Source organism: Hippocampus bargibanti, linkage group LG04, assembly GCF_051943395.1.
Source record: "Hippocampus bargibanti isolate YZ-2025 linkage group LG04, ASM5194339v1, whole genome shotgun sequence".
Taxonomy (NCBI): Eukaryota; Metazoa; Chordata; class Actinopteri; order Syngnathiformes; family Syngnathidae; genus Hippocampus; species Hippocampus bargibanti.
Genome location: NC_142737.1, coordinates 2,490,729 through 2,505,000, shown reverse-complemented (window position 1 = coordinate 2,505,000; position 14,272 = coordinate 2,490,729). Strand labels below are relative to the sequence as shown.

Sequence of the window (14,272 nt, the reverse complement as noted above, 5' to 3'; positions counted from 1 at the left end):
AATAATAATAATAATCCATTTCATTTTTAAGCGCCTTTCAAAACTCTCAAGGTCACTTTACTGTCACAGGATGTGTTTTTCTGTGGGTGAGCAGCGGCAGCCATCAACCCCGAAGTAACTTAAATACATGTGCTCACATTAGCAATTGTGGCAGTTGTTCGTTTTGCCTTTTTATAAAATATTTCATATTACGTATGTTGAGAAAATATGTAGATTTCTATCGTAATGTAGCATTTTTTTTATTTCCATTTGGTATACGATTTCAAAGTATTAACCGATTATACTACCGATTAAGTAGTAACCGATTTTTTTGTTTTTGTATTTTTGTATTTCTCACTCAAAACATTCTATTTTTTTTTTACTCGACGAAAGGTATAATTTACATATTTTATTTAATGCGTTTTTAATATATATAAATATAAAATAATATTTAGAAAGAAAGATTAGCTCTTCATTGTTTATTTTGGTGTTTAGAAGTGTAATTGAAAACATTTTTGGGGGTATTTATGAATGTATGGATGAAATCGCCTCATTTTGTAGTATAAAAAATGTCATTGAATTGTTTCATTGTATAAGGAAAAAAAAATAATTATATGATTAAGTGATATTGTAAATATTGTAAATTAGTATTGGATTACATTTATTTAAAGGACTTTTCAACTCCAAGCCCTCCATTTTATTTATCTAGCTATCCAGCTGTCTAGCTAGCTACCTAGCTACCTCGCTAGCTGTCTCTCTGTCTGTCCATTTATTTGTTTATTTATTTAATGATTACTTACTTAGTTACTTGTTTACCCATGTACTTATGTACTTGTGTACTTATATACTAATGTACGTATTTACATATTTACATATTTACGTATTTACATACAGTAAAGTCTCGTTATATCGATATTCAAGGGAGTCCGAAAAAATATCGATATAACCGGGACTATCGATATATCCGACCCTGTTTGCATGTAATTTTCTCCGTGCGTGCATAGAAATAGTATCGATATAACCGGGACTATCGATATATCCGATATCGATATAACGAGACTTTACTGTATTTACATATTTAGTAAGCTATTTTTAACGGCAGACCCCATCGACATCGTGACGGACCCCATCGCTCCCCACGAATACAAGGCCGAGGAGGACCCGCGGCTGTACAAGTCTGCTAAGACCCAGCGCGGCCCCCTGTTGGACGACTGGATAGAAGAGTACAAGAAGAAGAAGAACAACAACAACAACAACCCTGGCAGGATGCCCGTCATGTGCGCTTACAAGCTGTGCAAGGTGGAATTTCGCTACTGGGGCATGCAGTCCAAGATTGAGAGATTCATCCATGATGTTGGTGAGGGCATTTCAAAGTTGCTTCCTTCCGCCTTGAGTCACCAACCATTCCGACTTCAAATTGTTCAAGTCATTTCGGAGAAGCTTTTCTTATAGTGGCCACCAAATTCCCACTAACTGGTAGTTAACATTTACCCAAATTATTTGCTGCAACGTGAAAGCTTGGCCAAAACAAACATGCAAATCAAACCTCTAAAGATTCTTCTTCTTCTTCTTCTTCTTCTTCTTCTTCTTCTTCTTCTTCTTCTTCTTCTTCTTCTTCTTCTTCTTCGCCTTTTTCTTCTTCGCCTTCTTTTTCTTCTTCTTTGCCTTCTTTTTCTTCTTCGCCTTCTTCTTCTTCGCCTTCTTCTTCGCCTTCTTCTTTTTCTTCTTTGCCTTCTTCTTCTTTGCCTTCTTCTTCTTCTTCGCCTTCTTCTTCTTCTTCGCCTTCTTCTTCGCCTTCTTTTTCTTCTTCTTCTTCGCCTTCTTCTTCTTTTTGTTCTTCTTCGCCTTCTTCTTCTTTCTTCTTCTTCTTCTTTTTCTTCTTCTTCTTCTTCTTCGCCTTCTTCTTCTTTTTCTTCTTCTTTTTCTTCTTCGCCTTCTTCGTCTTCTTCTTCGCCTTCTTCTTCTTCTTCTTCGCCTTCTTCTTCGCCTTCTTTTTCTTCTTCGCCTTCTTTTTATTCTTCTTCGCCTTCTTTTTCTTCTTCTTTGCCTTCTTCTTCTTTTTCTTCTTCGCCTTCTTCTTCGCCTTCTTCTTCTTCTTCGTCGCCTTCTTCTTCTTCGCCTTCTTCTTCGCCTTCTTCGCCTTCGTCTTCTTTTTTTTCTTCTTTTTCTTCTTCTTCTTCTTCTCTTTCCTCTCCTTCTTCGCCTTCTTCTTTTACTAGTACTACTTATTATTATTATTGTTATTATTATTATTATTATTATTATTGTTGTTTTTGTTGGTATTATTTTTGTTAGTATAATAATTATTGTTAGTATTATTTATTATTGTTATTGTCGTTATTGTTAATGTTTTTATATTATTAGTAATAGTAATAGTAGTAGTATAGATATTATTATAATAATTATTGTTATTAGTATTATTATTAGTAGTAGGCATATTAATATTAGTATTAATATTCATTAGTGTTATTATTATTTATGTTCATATTATTGTTATTATTATTATTATTATTTATGTTGTTGTTATTGATGTTGTTGGTATTATTATTTTTGTTAGTATTATAATAATTACTGTTAGTATTATTTATTCTTGGTATTGTCATTATTGTTAATGCTTTTATTATTATTATTATTATTAGTAGTAGTAGTAGTATTGATATTATTATAATAATGATTGTTATTAGTATTATTATTAGTAGTAGTAGTAGCAGTCACATTAACATTAGTATTAGTATTCATTAGTGTTATCATTATTATTATTATTAGTAGTAGTAGTAGTAGTATTGATATTATTATAATAATGATTGTTATTAGTATTATTATTAGTAGTAGTAGTAGCAGTCACATTAACATTAGTATTAGTATTCATTAGTGTTATCATTATTATTATTATTATTAGTAGTAGTAGTAGTAGTAGGAGTTTTTATTGTTAGTATTATTTATTATTATTAAACATTTTTTTTTATTTTTATCATTATTATTGATGGCAAAACACCGACTCACTGTGGCGACCCCTACAGGGAAAAGCGTAAAGGAAATTATTATTATTATTATTATTATTATTATTATTATTATTATTATTATTATTATTCCAATACCATCAAGCCAACGACCATCACAAAGGTTAATAAAACGACTTCATCTGTAAAGTGACCTTGATAGTTTTGAAAGGCGCTTAGAAATGAAATGTATTATTATGGATTATTATTTATTATACAGTACAGTTTATTTCTTTAATTATAATACCATAGCTCATTTATTAGACATAAAATAAGGTATATTTTGTGTGCTTTTAAGGCTTAGAAAATTATAAAGTAGACAATTATGTTTTAGGGGGACCTGGGAACGGATTATTCTCATTTAAATGGTTTCCTATGGGAAATTATTTTTTGGGATACACACTTTTCACCTTACACACTCTCTCTGGGAACCGATTAAGTTCTTCCATCGCTTTTCCTTTCTGCTAGGACTAAGAAAGGTGATGGTACGCGCCCACCGGCAGGCCTGGTGCTGGCAAGACGAATGGTACGGTCTGACCATGGAGGACATCAGGCAACTGGAGCTGGAGACCCAACTGACCCTGGCCAGGAAGATGGCGCAGTTCTGCCTGGTCGAGGAGGCCACCGAGGCCAACGGCGACGCGCCGCCTCCGGTCAAGGAGCAGGAGGTCAAGGAGACGACGGAGGTGGAGGTGACGGTCAGCCCCACGCCTACTAACACTCTGCAGCCTCGCGGCGTGCTCACCAAGCAGTGGTCCACCTCCTCCCGCTCGTCCCGCTCCTCAAAACGTGGGGGTGAGTTACACCCGCACTCATGTCATTGCGTTTCATTTTTAAAAAGGTAACATTTATATTTCACGTTCAGAAATATTAACTCATTGACTGCCAGATGATGTGCAAAAATGTGTCCACTTCAGTAATAAGCATTAATTATTAATTAATAATTATGAATGATTAATTATTCATTATTCATTATTATTAATGGTTAATTGTTAATTATTAATTAATACTTAATACTTAATATTTAATACTTAATACTTAATACTTAATAATTAATAGTTAATAGTTAATAATGAATAATGAATAATTCATAATTAATAATTCAGAATTCATAATTCATAATTAATAATGAACCATTGATAATTAATGATGAATGATTAATATTAATAATCACTAATTATAATTAATATTAATAATTATTAATTAATAATTAATAATACATTTAATTTCTAAGCGCCTTTCAAAACTCTCAAGGTCACTTTACAGTCACGGGATCAGTTTTTCTGCGGGTGAGCAGCGGCAGCCGCACGCGCCAGCGTTCACTCAACCCGGAAGTAACTCAAATAGATAGAAAGCTAGCTAGCTAGCTAACATATCGCTAATAGCCAGCTAGACAGCTAGCAAACTAGCTAGACATTATTAAGAATACTAATAATAATAATAATAATAATAATAATAATAGTTAAAATAATAATAATACTATTTATAATGCTAATAATAGTTATAACAATAATATATATAATAATAGTCATAATAATAATAATGATAGTTATAATAATACTAATAATAATAATAATATTATTAATAATATAATATTTATCTTAACAATAATAGTTATTATAATTATAATAATATAATACCCACGTATTTAAAATCACATTTTCTGTGTAGCTCTTTCTCTTGTATAATAATAATAATAATAATAATAATAATAATAATAATAATAAAGTATCATCAATTAAAAATTATATATATATATCTATATAGCTAAAAGCATTTTATTATAAATAATAAAAATTAAAAAATTAAAATAATTAATTATGAACTATAATAATAATAATAATAATAATAATAATAATAATAATAATTATTATTATTATTATTATTATAGTATAAATATATATATATATATATATATATATATATATATATATATATATATATATATATATATATATATATATATATAGCTAAAAGTATTTTATTATAAATAATAAAAATTAAAAAATTAAAATCATTAATTATGAACTATAATAATAATAATTATTATAATAATAATAATAATAATAATAATAATAATAATTATTATTATTATTATTATTATTATTATAGTATAATATATAATACATAATATATAATATAATAATAGTAATAATAATTGTTTCTAAGCGCTGTTCAAAACTCTCAAGGACTCTTCACAGTTACGGGCTAAGAACTTTTTTCTTTGCCTGCGGGTGAGCAGCGGCAACTTTAACAAAGCACTTCACATCATAATCAACACAAAGCAAAATAATAAACATAACATGGACAGTTGTGCAATTTTAACGACTTTCCCCATAGTACCCTATGATGTTTAAGTACAAGAGAAACACTTTATTACATGAAATATAGATGGATGAAAGAGGAGAGGATGAAAGCTTCCTTTTCACCAGTACATCAGAAACATCATGGTGGAATGTGCAAAAAAGGGTTTGATATCCAATTTTTTTTTTTTTTCTTTCTGCCTTGGCAGCGAGCCCGTCCCGACATAGCATCTCAGAATGGAGGATGCAGAGTATCGCACGGGATTCGGACGACAGTTCGGACGAAGAGTTCTTTGACGCTCACGGTAAGTTTTGTCGCAAGATCGGACGGAAGATCTTTCCTCTCTTCTCTTCCATTGACAAACTCATTCACTGCCATTCACAAATGTATTCGGTAATTGAAAATATGACATAGAGAGCCATTCCTGAATTTGTTCAGGTTTTATTTTTTCATGCTTGGGTGCCGATAAAGTGCTGGTCATGGCCTCTGGCAATGTTTTTGCTTTCGCATAAGGGGGCAGCATTTCCCATTTTTGCCATTTGTTCCAGATTCAGCTGTTGTTTAAGTGCTATATAAACCAATATGTATGTTTTACATTGCATTTTGAACATCCGCCCCCATTTCAAGGTCAGATAACTCCAGACCCATATAATTTAGGAATTAACTCTTTTTTTTTCTGATAAAAGAAGAGAGTCTAAGCTTTCTTGCACTGACTTCAATGTTGATGTTGTCTTAAAACTCAATATTCTGTGGGTCCTGTAATTTAAGTGAAAATGACTAAAACCCTGGCACTGGCGTGGAAACATTTTTGCACATTGTCTGGCAGTGAATGAGTTAAAAGGGGGCCGAAGTGATAAAGAATTTGAGCTAAACGTGATCATTGTCACTCCTTCCACGAGTCTTTTATTGGATCTCTTAAAGGACAACTGACACCATTTTTTTGTTTCCTAACTGACATCCGAAAAACGTTTTATAGCATCTAAAACACACAGACGTCACGCAAGGACGTCTTGCCTTGCTCGAGAATCAAAACAATGGCTTCAGATTCGGAGAAGATGCTTTCTTGTTACTTATCCAGTTATGAATATGATTCAAATAGTTCTGAAGAGGAAAGCATACATGTTTGCAATCGATTAAAGAAGTCATTTTGTATCAATTCAAGCCGTCAGGACTGCAATGTAGCGTCCGAGAAAATGCACAAGATGGCGTCCAAGCTCCGTTGGAAATAGGCTGATTTGTCCGCTGGGAATTTGCGTCAACTAGTATCAAATAGTGGTGCAACACACGATTCACCATCGCGTTATGTATGTGTTTTCCTTCTAATTTCGCCATCAACACGAAGTTTTCAGACCAAACAAAGTACCCAAAATGCATTGTGTGTCGCTTTGTCGGTCAGGGGGCGTTCCTGACGTGACGTCAGGAATCATCATCAACTCAAAAATAAGACTTCCGGAATATTCAGCGCGTGTCTTAAAACCTAAAATTTAGCTATATGCGGTGTAATCTTTGTAAAATGCGCTCAGTAGAAGTGATTTTACAAATTCTGGACACAACTTGTCCGGAGGTGTCGGTTGTCCTTTAAGGGGGTAAAAAAAAATGCACCTCTATCTATACGTCAATGTTTTATCATGCAAGGGCTTTTTTTTCCAGGAAGTTGACTCTGCATGCATATTTCTGACCGCAGATCAGTTCTTAAGCTTGCCAGCAGATACCCAGCATGCTTTGGGCTGCACTTGAAATAAACTTCCTCCTCCTCTTCTATCCACATCCTACGGATGTCTTTGTTCCAGAACTTTGGAATGTCATAAATCACTTTCATGATACACGCCCAGCGAGCAATAAAAGTTTTCTTTTTGTTTTTGTTTGTGTTTCTCTCTACGTACATTTGATTTTTGTTTTGTTTTATGTGGACCTCATTATCTTTATGATTTACATGACCTCATTGCTAGAAATGAATTTTTGGGCATAGACATCCTTAACTGATTCACTACCATTCCCGAATGTATTGCGGAAATTGAAAATATAACATAGAGTGCCATTCCCGAATTTGTTCGGGTTTTGTTTTTTTCATGCTTGGGTGCCGATAAAGCGCTGCTCAGAACTCAATATTGTTTTTCCCCTTCTACGAGGTGGCAGAATTTGCCTTTTGTTCATGTGAGCTCTTTGTTACAGCTTCAGCTGTTGTTAAAGCGCTATATAATCTAACTTGTATGGACAGGGATACCTCAGTTTACGAACTTTTCGGTTTACGACGTTAAATTCATGAAAATTTTACCTTGGCATACGAACTATTTTTCGGGATACACACGGATCGCCACAATGAGTGATGTGTCGTTTGCGCAGTCCAGTTTATTTCTTTAATTATACATAAAAGAAGGTATATTTTGTGTAATTTTAAGGCTTAGAAAATTAGAAAGTAGAAAATTATGTTTTATGAGGATCTGGGAACGGATTATTCTCATTTTAATGGTTTCCTATGGGAAATAATTTTTTGGCATACACACTTTTTGCCCACACTCTGTCTTGGAACCAATTAAGTTCGGAAGCCAATATATCACTGGATTGTATTGTATTTTTGACAACCACCCTCATTTCAAGATCATATAACTCCAGATCCACGTCATTTAGGAATTAACTCTTTTTTTCTGATCAAAGAAGATAATCTCAAATTTTTTTACGATGAGTTGAATATTTACATAATCCTAAAACTCAAGATTGGATTGGATTAGATGTACCTTTCTTCGTCGCGCACATTTCACAGCAGCAAAGTTATGAAAGGAAGAGGAAAGGAAAGAAAGAAGTAGAAAAACAAAATACAGGAGCTTCTGGAAAGGCAGCCACTCTCGCGGCACCATCTTGAAGTAAGAAAAAAGAACAATATTAATGATAATACATTTGATTTATAAGCGCCTTTCAAAACTCTCAAGGTCACTTTACAGTCACAGGATCAGTATTCTGTGGGTCCTGGAATTTGAGTGACAATGACAAAAACCCTGGCACTGGAGTGGACACATTTTTTTTGCACATCGTCTGGCAGTGAATGAGTTAACTGGGGTTATTGTTTCATAAAGGCAACCAAAATTTTACTCCCTCACAAAACCTAAGATGATAATCAGACAGCAAAGATGTTATTTTGGAAATGACTGAACTCGAGGTAGATTATTGACGAATTAAAGGCACATACGTCGTCGATATAGGAAATAAAATTGTCATGAAAAGTGACTCCTGTATTCAATTTGTTTTCCTGTCTTTGTGGTGTTTATCGATGGTGGTAGGCAGTCGAACATGACCGGCACAATATCATTATAATACAATATCATATATAATTAAATATTGTATATTCAAAAAATATATATATATATATATATATATATATATATATATATATATATATATATATATATATATATATATATATATATATATATATATATATATATATATATATATAAAAGCAATAGTAATTATTAATTATTAATTATTAATTATTAATTATTAATCATTAATCATTAATTATTAATTATTAATTATTACTTATTAATTATTATTGTTATCATTACTATCATTATTATTAATGTTATTATTATTTTTTTTAACAATTACTATGTATATATATATATATATATATATATATTGCTTCAATTAATTATATTGCTTATATATATATATATATAGTAATTGTTCCAAAAAATAATAACATTAATAATAATTATAGTAATGATAATAATAATAATAATAATAATAATAATAATAATAATAATAATTAATAATTAATATTGCTTATATATATATATATATAAGCAATATAATTAATTGAAGCAATATATATATATTGCTTCAATTAATTAGACAAAACAATACACATTGATTTATACAGCACTTTAACCACAGACATTCATAGACGCTCACTGGTTGTTCCTTGCAGAGGATAAAGAATATTGTGTAGTTGCGCTTGAAACCAACTGCAAGGAAAAGCAGTTCGCTGATATAATAATGATGATAATAATAATAATAATAATAATAATAATAATAATATGTATAAACACATTTCAAAACTCAAGGACACATGACAGTCGAAGAATTATTTTACTATCATCATCATTATTATGTTATTGTTGCTTATATTATTATTAATAATAATAATAATTACTATTATTATCATTACTATCATTATCATTATGATCATTATCATTATCACTATGATCATTGTTATTGTTGTTGTTATTTTATCATCATCATCATTATTACTATTATTATTATTATTATTATTATTATCATCATTACTATCATTATTATTATTTTTTTTTTTAACAATTACTATCATCATCATTATTATCATTATTTTTAATGTTATTATTTTATCATTGTTATTATTATTATTATTATTATTATTTTACTATTATTATTATCATTATTGTTATTGTTATTATTTTATCATTGTTATTATTATTATTATTATTATTATTATTACTGTGTCAGAGGGGTGCCTTTTGCGAACAGCGCCACTCCATGAGTGTGGCAGGATGATGGAACTGCAGTTCAAAAATGACAATTCTTGTGATTCTTTTTTATGATTTCATTTCCCAGACGAGCATTTTGTGCATACTAGTGCAACTAAATGAGCTATATTTTATATTATATTTATATATTTATATTTCTGTGTGTGTATTGCAGAAGATTTCTCTGACGGCGAGGACGTCCTGCCCAAACAAATCGCCAAGTGGAATTCCAACGACCTCATGGACAAAATCGAAGCATCCGACATGGAAGAGACATCCGGTACGCCGAGGGACAAGCCGTGAGACAACCCGTAAGGACAGCCCGGCCTTGTCCATGACCGTTTTGTTTTGTTGTCCGTCTTTGCAGGCGAGCTCTTCAAGGACATCGAAGTGGACTACGCCGGGGCAGCGGATGGCGAAAGACTAGACGAGGTACATGTCCGTAAGGACTTTTCTGGATGAAAATGTCCAGATTCAAAGGGGGGGGGGGGGCACCCATGAGGACAAAAAAAATGGACATGTACAGTGATACCTTGGCTTACGAACTTAATTGGTTCCCAGACAGAGTGTGTAAGGCGAAAAGTGTGTATCCCAAAAATTAATTTCCCATAGGAAAGCATTAAAATGAGAATAATCCGTTCCCAGGTCGCCATAAAACATAATTTTCTACTTTACTTTCTAATTTTCTAAGCCTTAAAACTACACAAAATATACCTTATTTTATGTATAATAAATGTGCTATGGTATTATAGTTAAAGAAATAAACGGTACTATATAATAAAGTTGTTTTATTGACCTTTTTGATGGTCGTTGATGGCTTGATGGAATGGAGTGGCCGGTTTCATCAGCATTAAACACTTGATGAGGTGCTTTCTCTGCGATAATTTGACCTAGTTCCTCATCAATTGTGATCTGTTTAGCTGGGTTGATAGCTTTTTGCATCAAGTGTACAGATGGCTTGTGCAGGTTATTTGTGGAGCCTGATTGATGGGATATTTTAACCTTGCAGTCTACACTCTGCCTTTGAAAGTTGAAACTCTCTCACTGTCGTCTGCCTGTCTCTTTAATGTTTAAACCACCCCGCCCCTCACTGCTGCGTTCTTGACCAATCACGTGGCTTTAACCGAAGACTGGGGGCGGGGAATAGAGGACAAAAACAGTCGGTTGCCATTTTGTTGTGAAAAGAACGGGCTCGTTCACAAACGACACATCACTCATTGAGGCAGCTCCGTATACGAAAAAAGTTCGTGTTCCAAGGTAAAATGTTCATAAATTTAACGTTCGTAAACCGAAAAGTTCGTAAGCCAAGGGGTTCGTAAACCGAGGTATCACTGTACACTGACCTTGAGATGGACATCAAGGACATGGACCACGCGCTCAAAGGGTTTTTTTTTTTGCGTCCAGTCCAACCCTTGAGCTTGGTGTTCCTTTGTGTTCAGATACGAGCGTCCGTTAGCATCCCAGCCGTTAGCGCCCCCCTTCCCACCATCACGGTAACGCGCCACCAGTCCGTAAGTAGCTCACACGCCGTCCCCCCCGTTGTGAGCCCATTCCCGGAGTTTCCCCTTTTTTAAACCTTAATTCCTGACTACCCCGTGGCAGTTCGCAGTGCGCCCCCTCCCCAACTCGCCTTTTTACCCTTCTCCTTGCCCAACTCCCATTTGACATTTTATTTATTTTTGGGGGTTTACAACTTTATTCGGGTGACGATGACATACGCAATAGACTTTATTGCCCCCCAACATCAGAGAGGTGGTCACTTTACAGTCACAGGATACGTTTTTCTGTGGGTGAGCAGCGGCAGCCACACGCGCCAGCGTTCACTCAGCCCGGAAGTAACTCAAATAGATAGCTAGCTAGATAGCTAGTGAGCCAGCTAGATAGCTAATAAATAGCAAATAGATAGCAAAGAAATCGCTAGCTGGGTAGCCAGCTAGATAGAAAAATATCTAGCTCGATAGACTGCTAGCTATTAGATAGCTAGCGAGCCAGCTAGCTATCTAATAGATAGCTAGCAAGCCAGCTAGATAGCTAATAGATAGCTAGCGAGCCAGGTAGATGATGATGATAATAATAATACATATAATTTCTAAGCGCCTTTCAAAACTCTCAAGGACACTTTACAGTCACGGGTAATCGATAGCAAATAAAGTGCTAGCTAGGTACCCAGCTAGATAGCTAGCTAGATAGCCAGATAATAATAATAATAATACATGTAATTTCGAAGCGCCTTTCAAAACTCTCAAGGTCACTTTACAGTCACAGGATAAGTGGGTGAGCAGCGGCAGCCACACGTGCCAGCTAGAAAGCTATCTAGCTAGCTAGCCAGCTAAATATCTAATAGATAGCTAGCTAGGTAGCTAGTGAGCCAGCTAGATAGCTAATGAATTGGTCCCAAATCGATTCAAATATGAATTTTGTTTATTTCTTTATTTATTTTTGGGAGGGGTCCTAATTCCCCTCGGTGGTCTCCACTCCACAGGAAAACCTGTCCCAGCAGTGCCTGCAACCCTCTAAGATCCACGTGCTCATCCTGGTCCTGCACGGCGGCAACATCCTGGATACGGGCGGCGGCGAGCAAAGCGGCAAACAAGCCGACGTCAACACCATCGGCGCCGCGTTCGATTCCGTCATGCGCGTCCACTACCCGGCGGCGTTGGGCCGTCTGGCCGTCCGCCTCGTACCCTGTCCTGCCATCTGTGCCGAGGCCTTCTCCCTGGTGTCCAAGTGAGTGAGTTAGCGTCACCGCGCGCCATTTTGGGCAAATATATATTTTGTGTAGTTTTAAGGCTTATTTAGTTGAAAATGTTTTAAGGCTTATTTAGTTGTCAATGTTTTGTGGGACCTGGGAACGGATTATTCTCATTTTAATGGTTTCCTATGGGAAATTAATGTTTGGAATACACACTTTTTTCCTTACACATACTTTCTGGGTACCAATTAAGTTTCTAAGCATTTTGGGAAGATGTTTAATGCACTTCTGTGTCAGAAAAGATGTATTTGCCATTCATTTGTGACACACTATGTTTTTGCACTTTAATCAATACTTCCGGCTAGAGTGAACGCTGGCGCAAATGGCTGCCGCTGCTCACCCGCACAAAAAAAAATCCTGCAACTGTAAAGTGTCCTTGAGAGTTTTGAAAGGCGCTTAGAAATTAAATGCATTATTATTATTATTATTATTATTATTATTATCTTTCGGAATGTAGCAAGAGTGGTGTAATAATAAGACAACAGCCGTACGGTACGAGTGATATTTTGCGAGTATATCGTTTAGCTATAAAATAATAATAATAATAATAATAATAATAATAATAATAATAATAATAATAATAATAATAATAATAATAATAATAATACATTAATAAATAATAATAATACATTACCATGACCAATAATAATAATAATATTTTTATTTATTATTATTATTATTATTATTATTATTATTATTATTGTTACTATTATATAATCATCATTCATTATTTATTATTCATATTGTATTATTTATAATATTATTATGTATTTATTATTTGTGGTAGTTATTTATTATTATTATGTATTTATTATTTGTGGTAGTTATTTATTATTATTTTTATTTTTATATATGAGTATGGTTATGGTTCTGATGATGATGATGATAAATGGAATTAGTTTTTCGGCCATTTTGAATGTTCAAAAAAAATGTACCTTCTTGTCAGCCTGAGCCCGTACGGCTACGACGAAGGCTGCCTGTCCAGTAGCCAAGATCACATCCCGCTGGCGGCTCTTCCGCTGCTAGCCACGTCGGCGCCTCAGTACCAGGAGGCCGTGGCCGCCGTCATCGTCAGAGCCAATCAGGTCTACGCCGATTTCATCAAGTCCCTGGACGGGGCCGCCTTCTCCGGCCAGGTCCGTTTGGTTTCCCTTGCGGATTTGAGTGATTATTAGCTAACGCTTAGCTAGCTAGATAGCTTTCTATCTATTTCAGTTACTTCCCGGTTGAGTGATTATTAGCTAACTCTTAGCTAGCTAGATAGCTTTCTATCTATTTCAGTTACTTCCCGGTTGAGTGATTATTAGCTAACTCTTGGCTAGTTAGCTAGCCCTATATCTATTTCAGTTACTTCCGCTTGAGTGATTATTAGCTAACTCTTAGCTAGCTAGATAGCTTTTTATCGATTTGAGTTACTTCCGGGTAGAGTGATTATTAGCTAAGTCTTAGCTAGTTAGCTAGCTTTCTATTTCAGTTACTTCCGGTTGAGTGATTATTAGCTAACTCTTAGCTAGCTAGACATCTTTTTATCGATTGTAGTTCCGGTTTGAGTGATTATTAGCTAACTCTTAGCTAGCTAGATAGCTTTTTATCGATTTGAGTTACTTCCGGGTAGAGTGATTATTAGCTAAGTCTTAGCTAGTTAGCTAGCTTTCTATCTATTTCAGTTACTTCCAGTTGAGTGATTATTAGCTAACCCTTAGCTAGCTAGATAGCTTTTTATCGATTTTAATTACTTC

At 34.0% G+C, this 14,272-nt stretch overlaps 1 protein-coding gene across 5 annotated transcripts in view; it reads left to right on the top strand.

Moving 5' to 3' along the window:
* Positions 1-14,272, top strand: part of LOC148898707 (membrane-associated phosphatidylinositol transfer protein 2-like) — a 63,297-nt gene that overhangs the window by 27,871 nt on the left and 21,154 nt on the right. For 4 of the 5 annotated variants that reach the window (XM_088993520.1, XM_088993522.1, XM_088993523.1 and 1 more), the window contains 8 exons: positions 1,082-1,336; positions 3,447-3,773; positions 5,491-5,586; positions 9,957-10,061; positions 10,149-10,213; positions 11,221-11,292; positions 12,264-12,508; positions 13,480-13,669. In XM_088993520.1, the coding sequence (XP_088849646.1) occupies positions 1,082-1,336; positions 3,447-3,773; positions 5,491-5,586; positions 9,957-10,061; positions 10,149-10,213; positions 11,221-11,292; positions 12,264-12,508; positions 13,480-13,669 (1,355 nt within the window). The remainder of the gene's footprint in view (positions 1-1,081; positions 1,337-3,446; positions 3,774-5,490; positions 5,587-9,956; positions 10,062-10,148; positions 10,214-11,220; positions 11,293-12,263; positions 12,509-13,479; positions 13,670-14,272) is intronic. The other variant, XM_088993521.1, reaches the window with a different exon arrangement.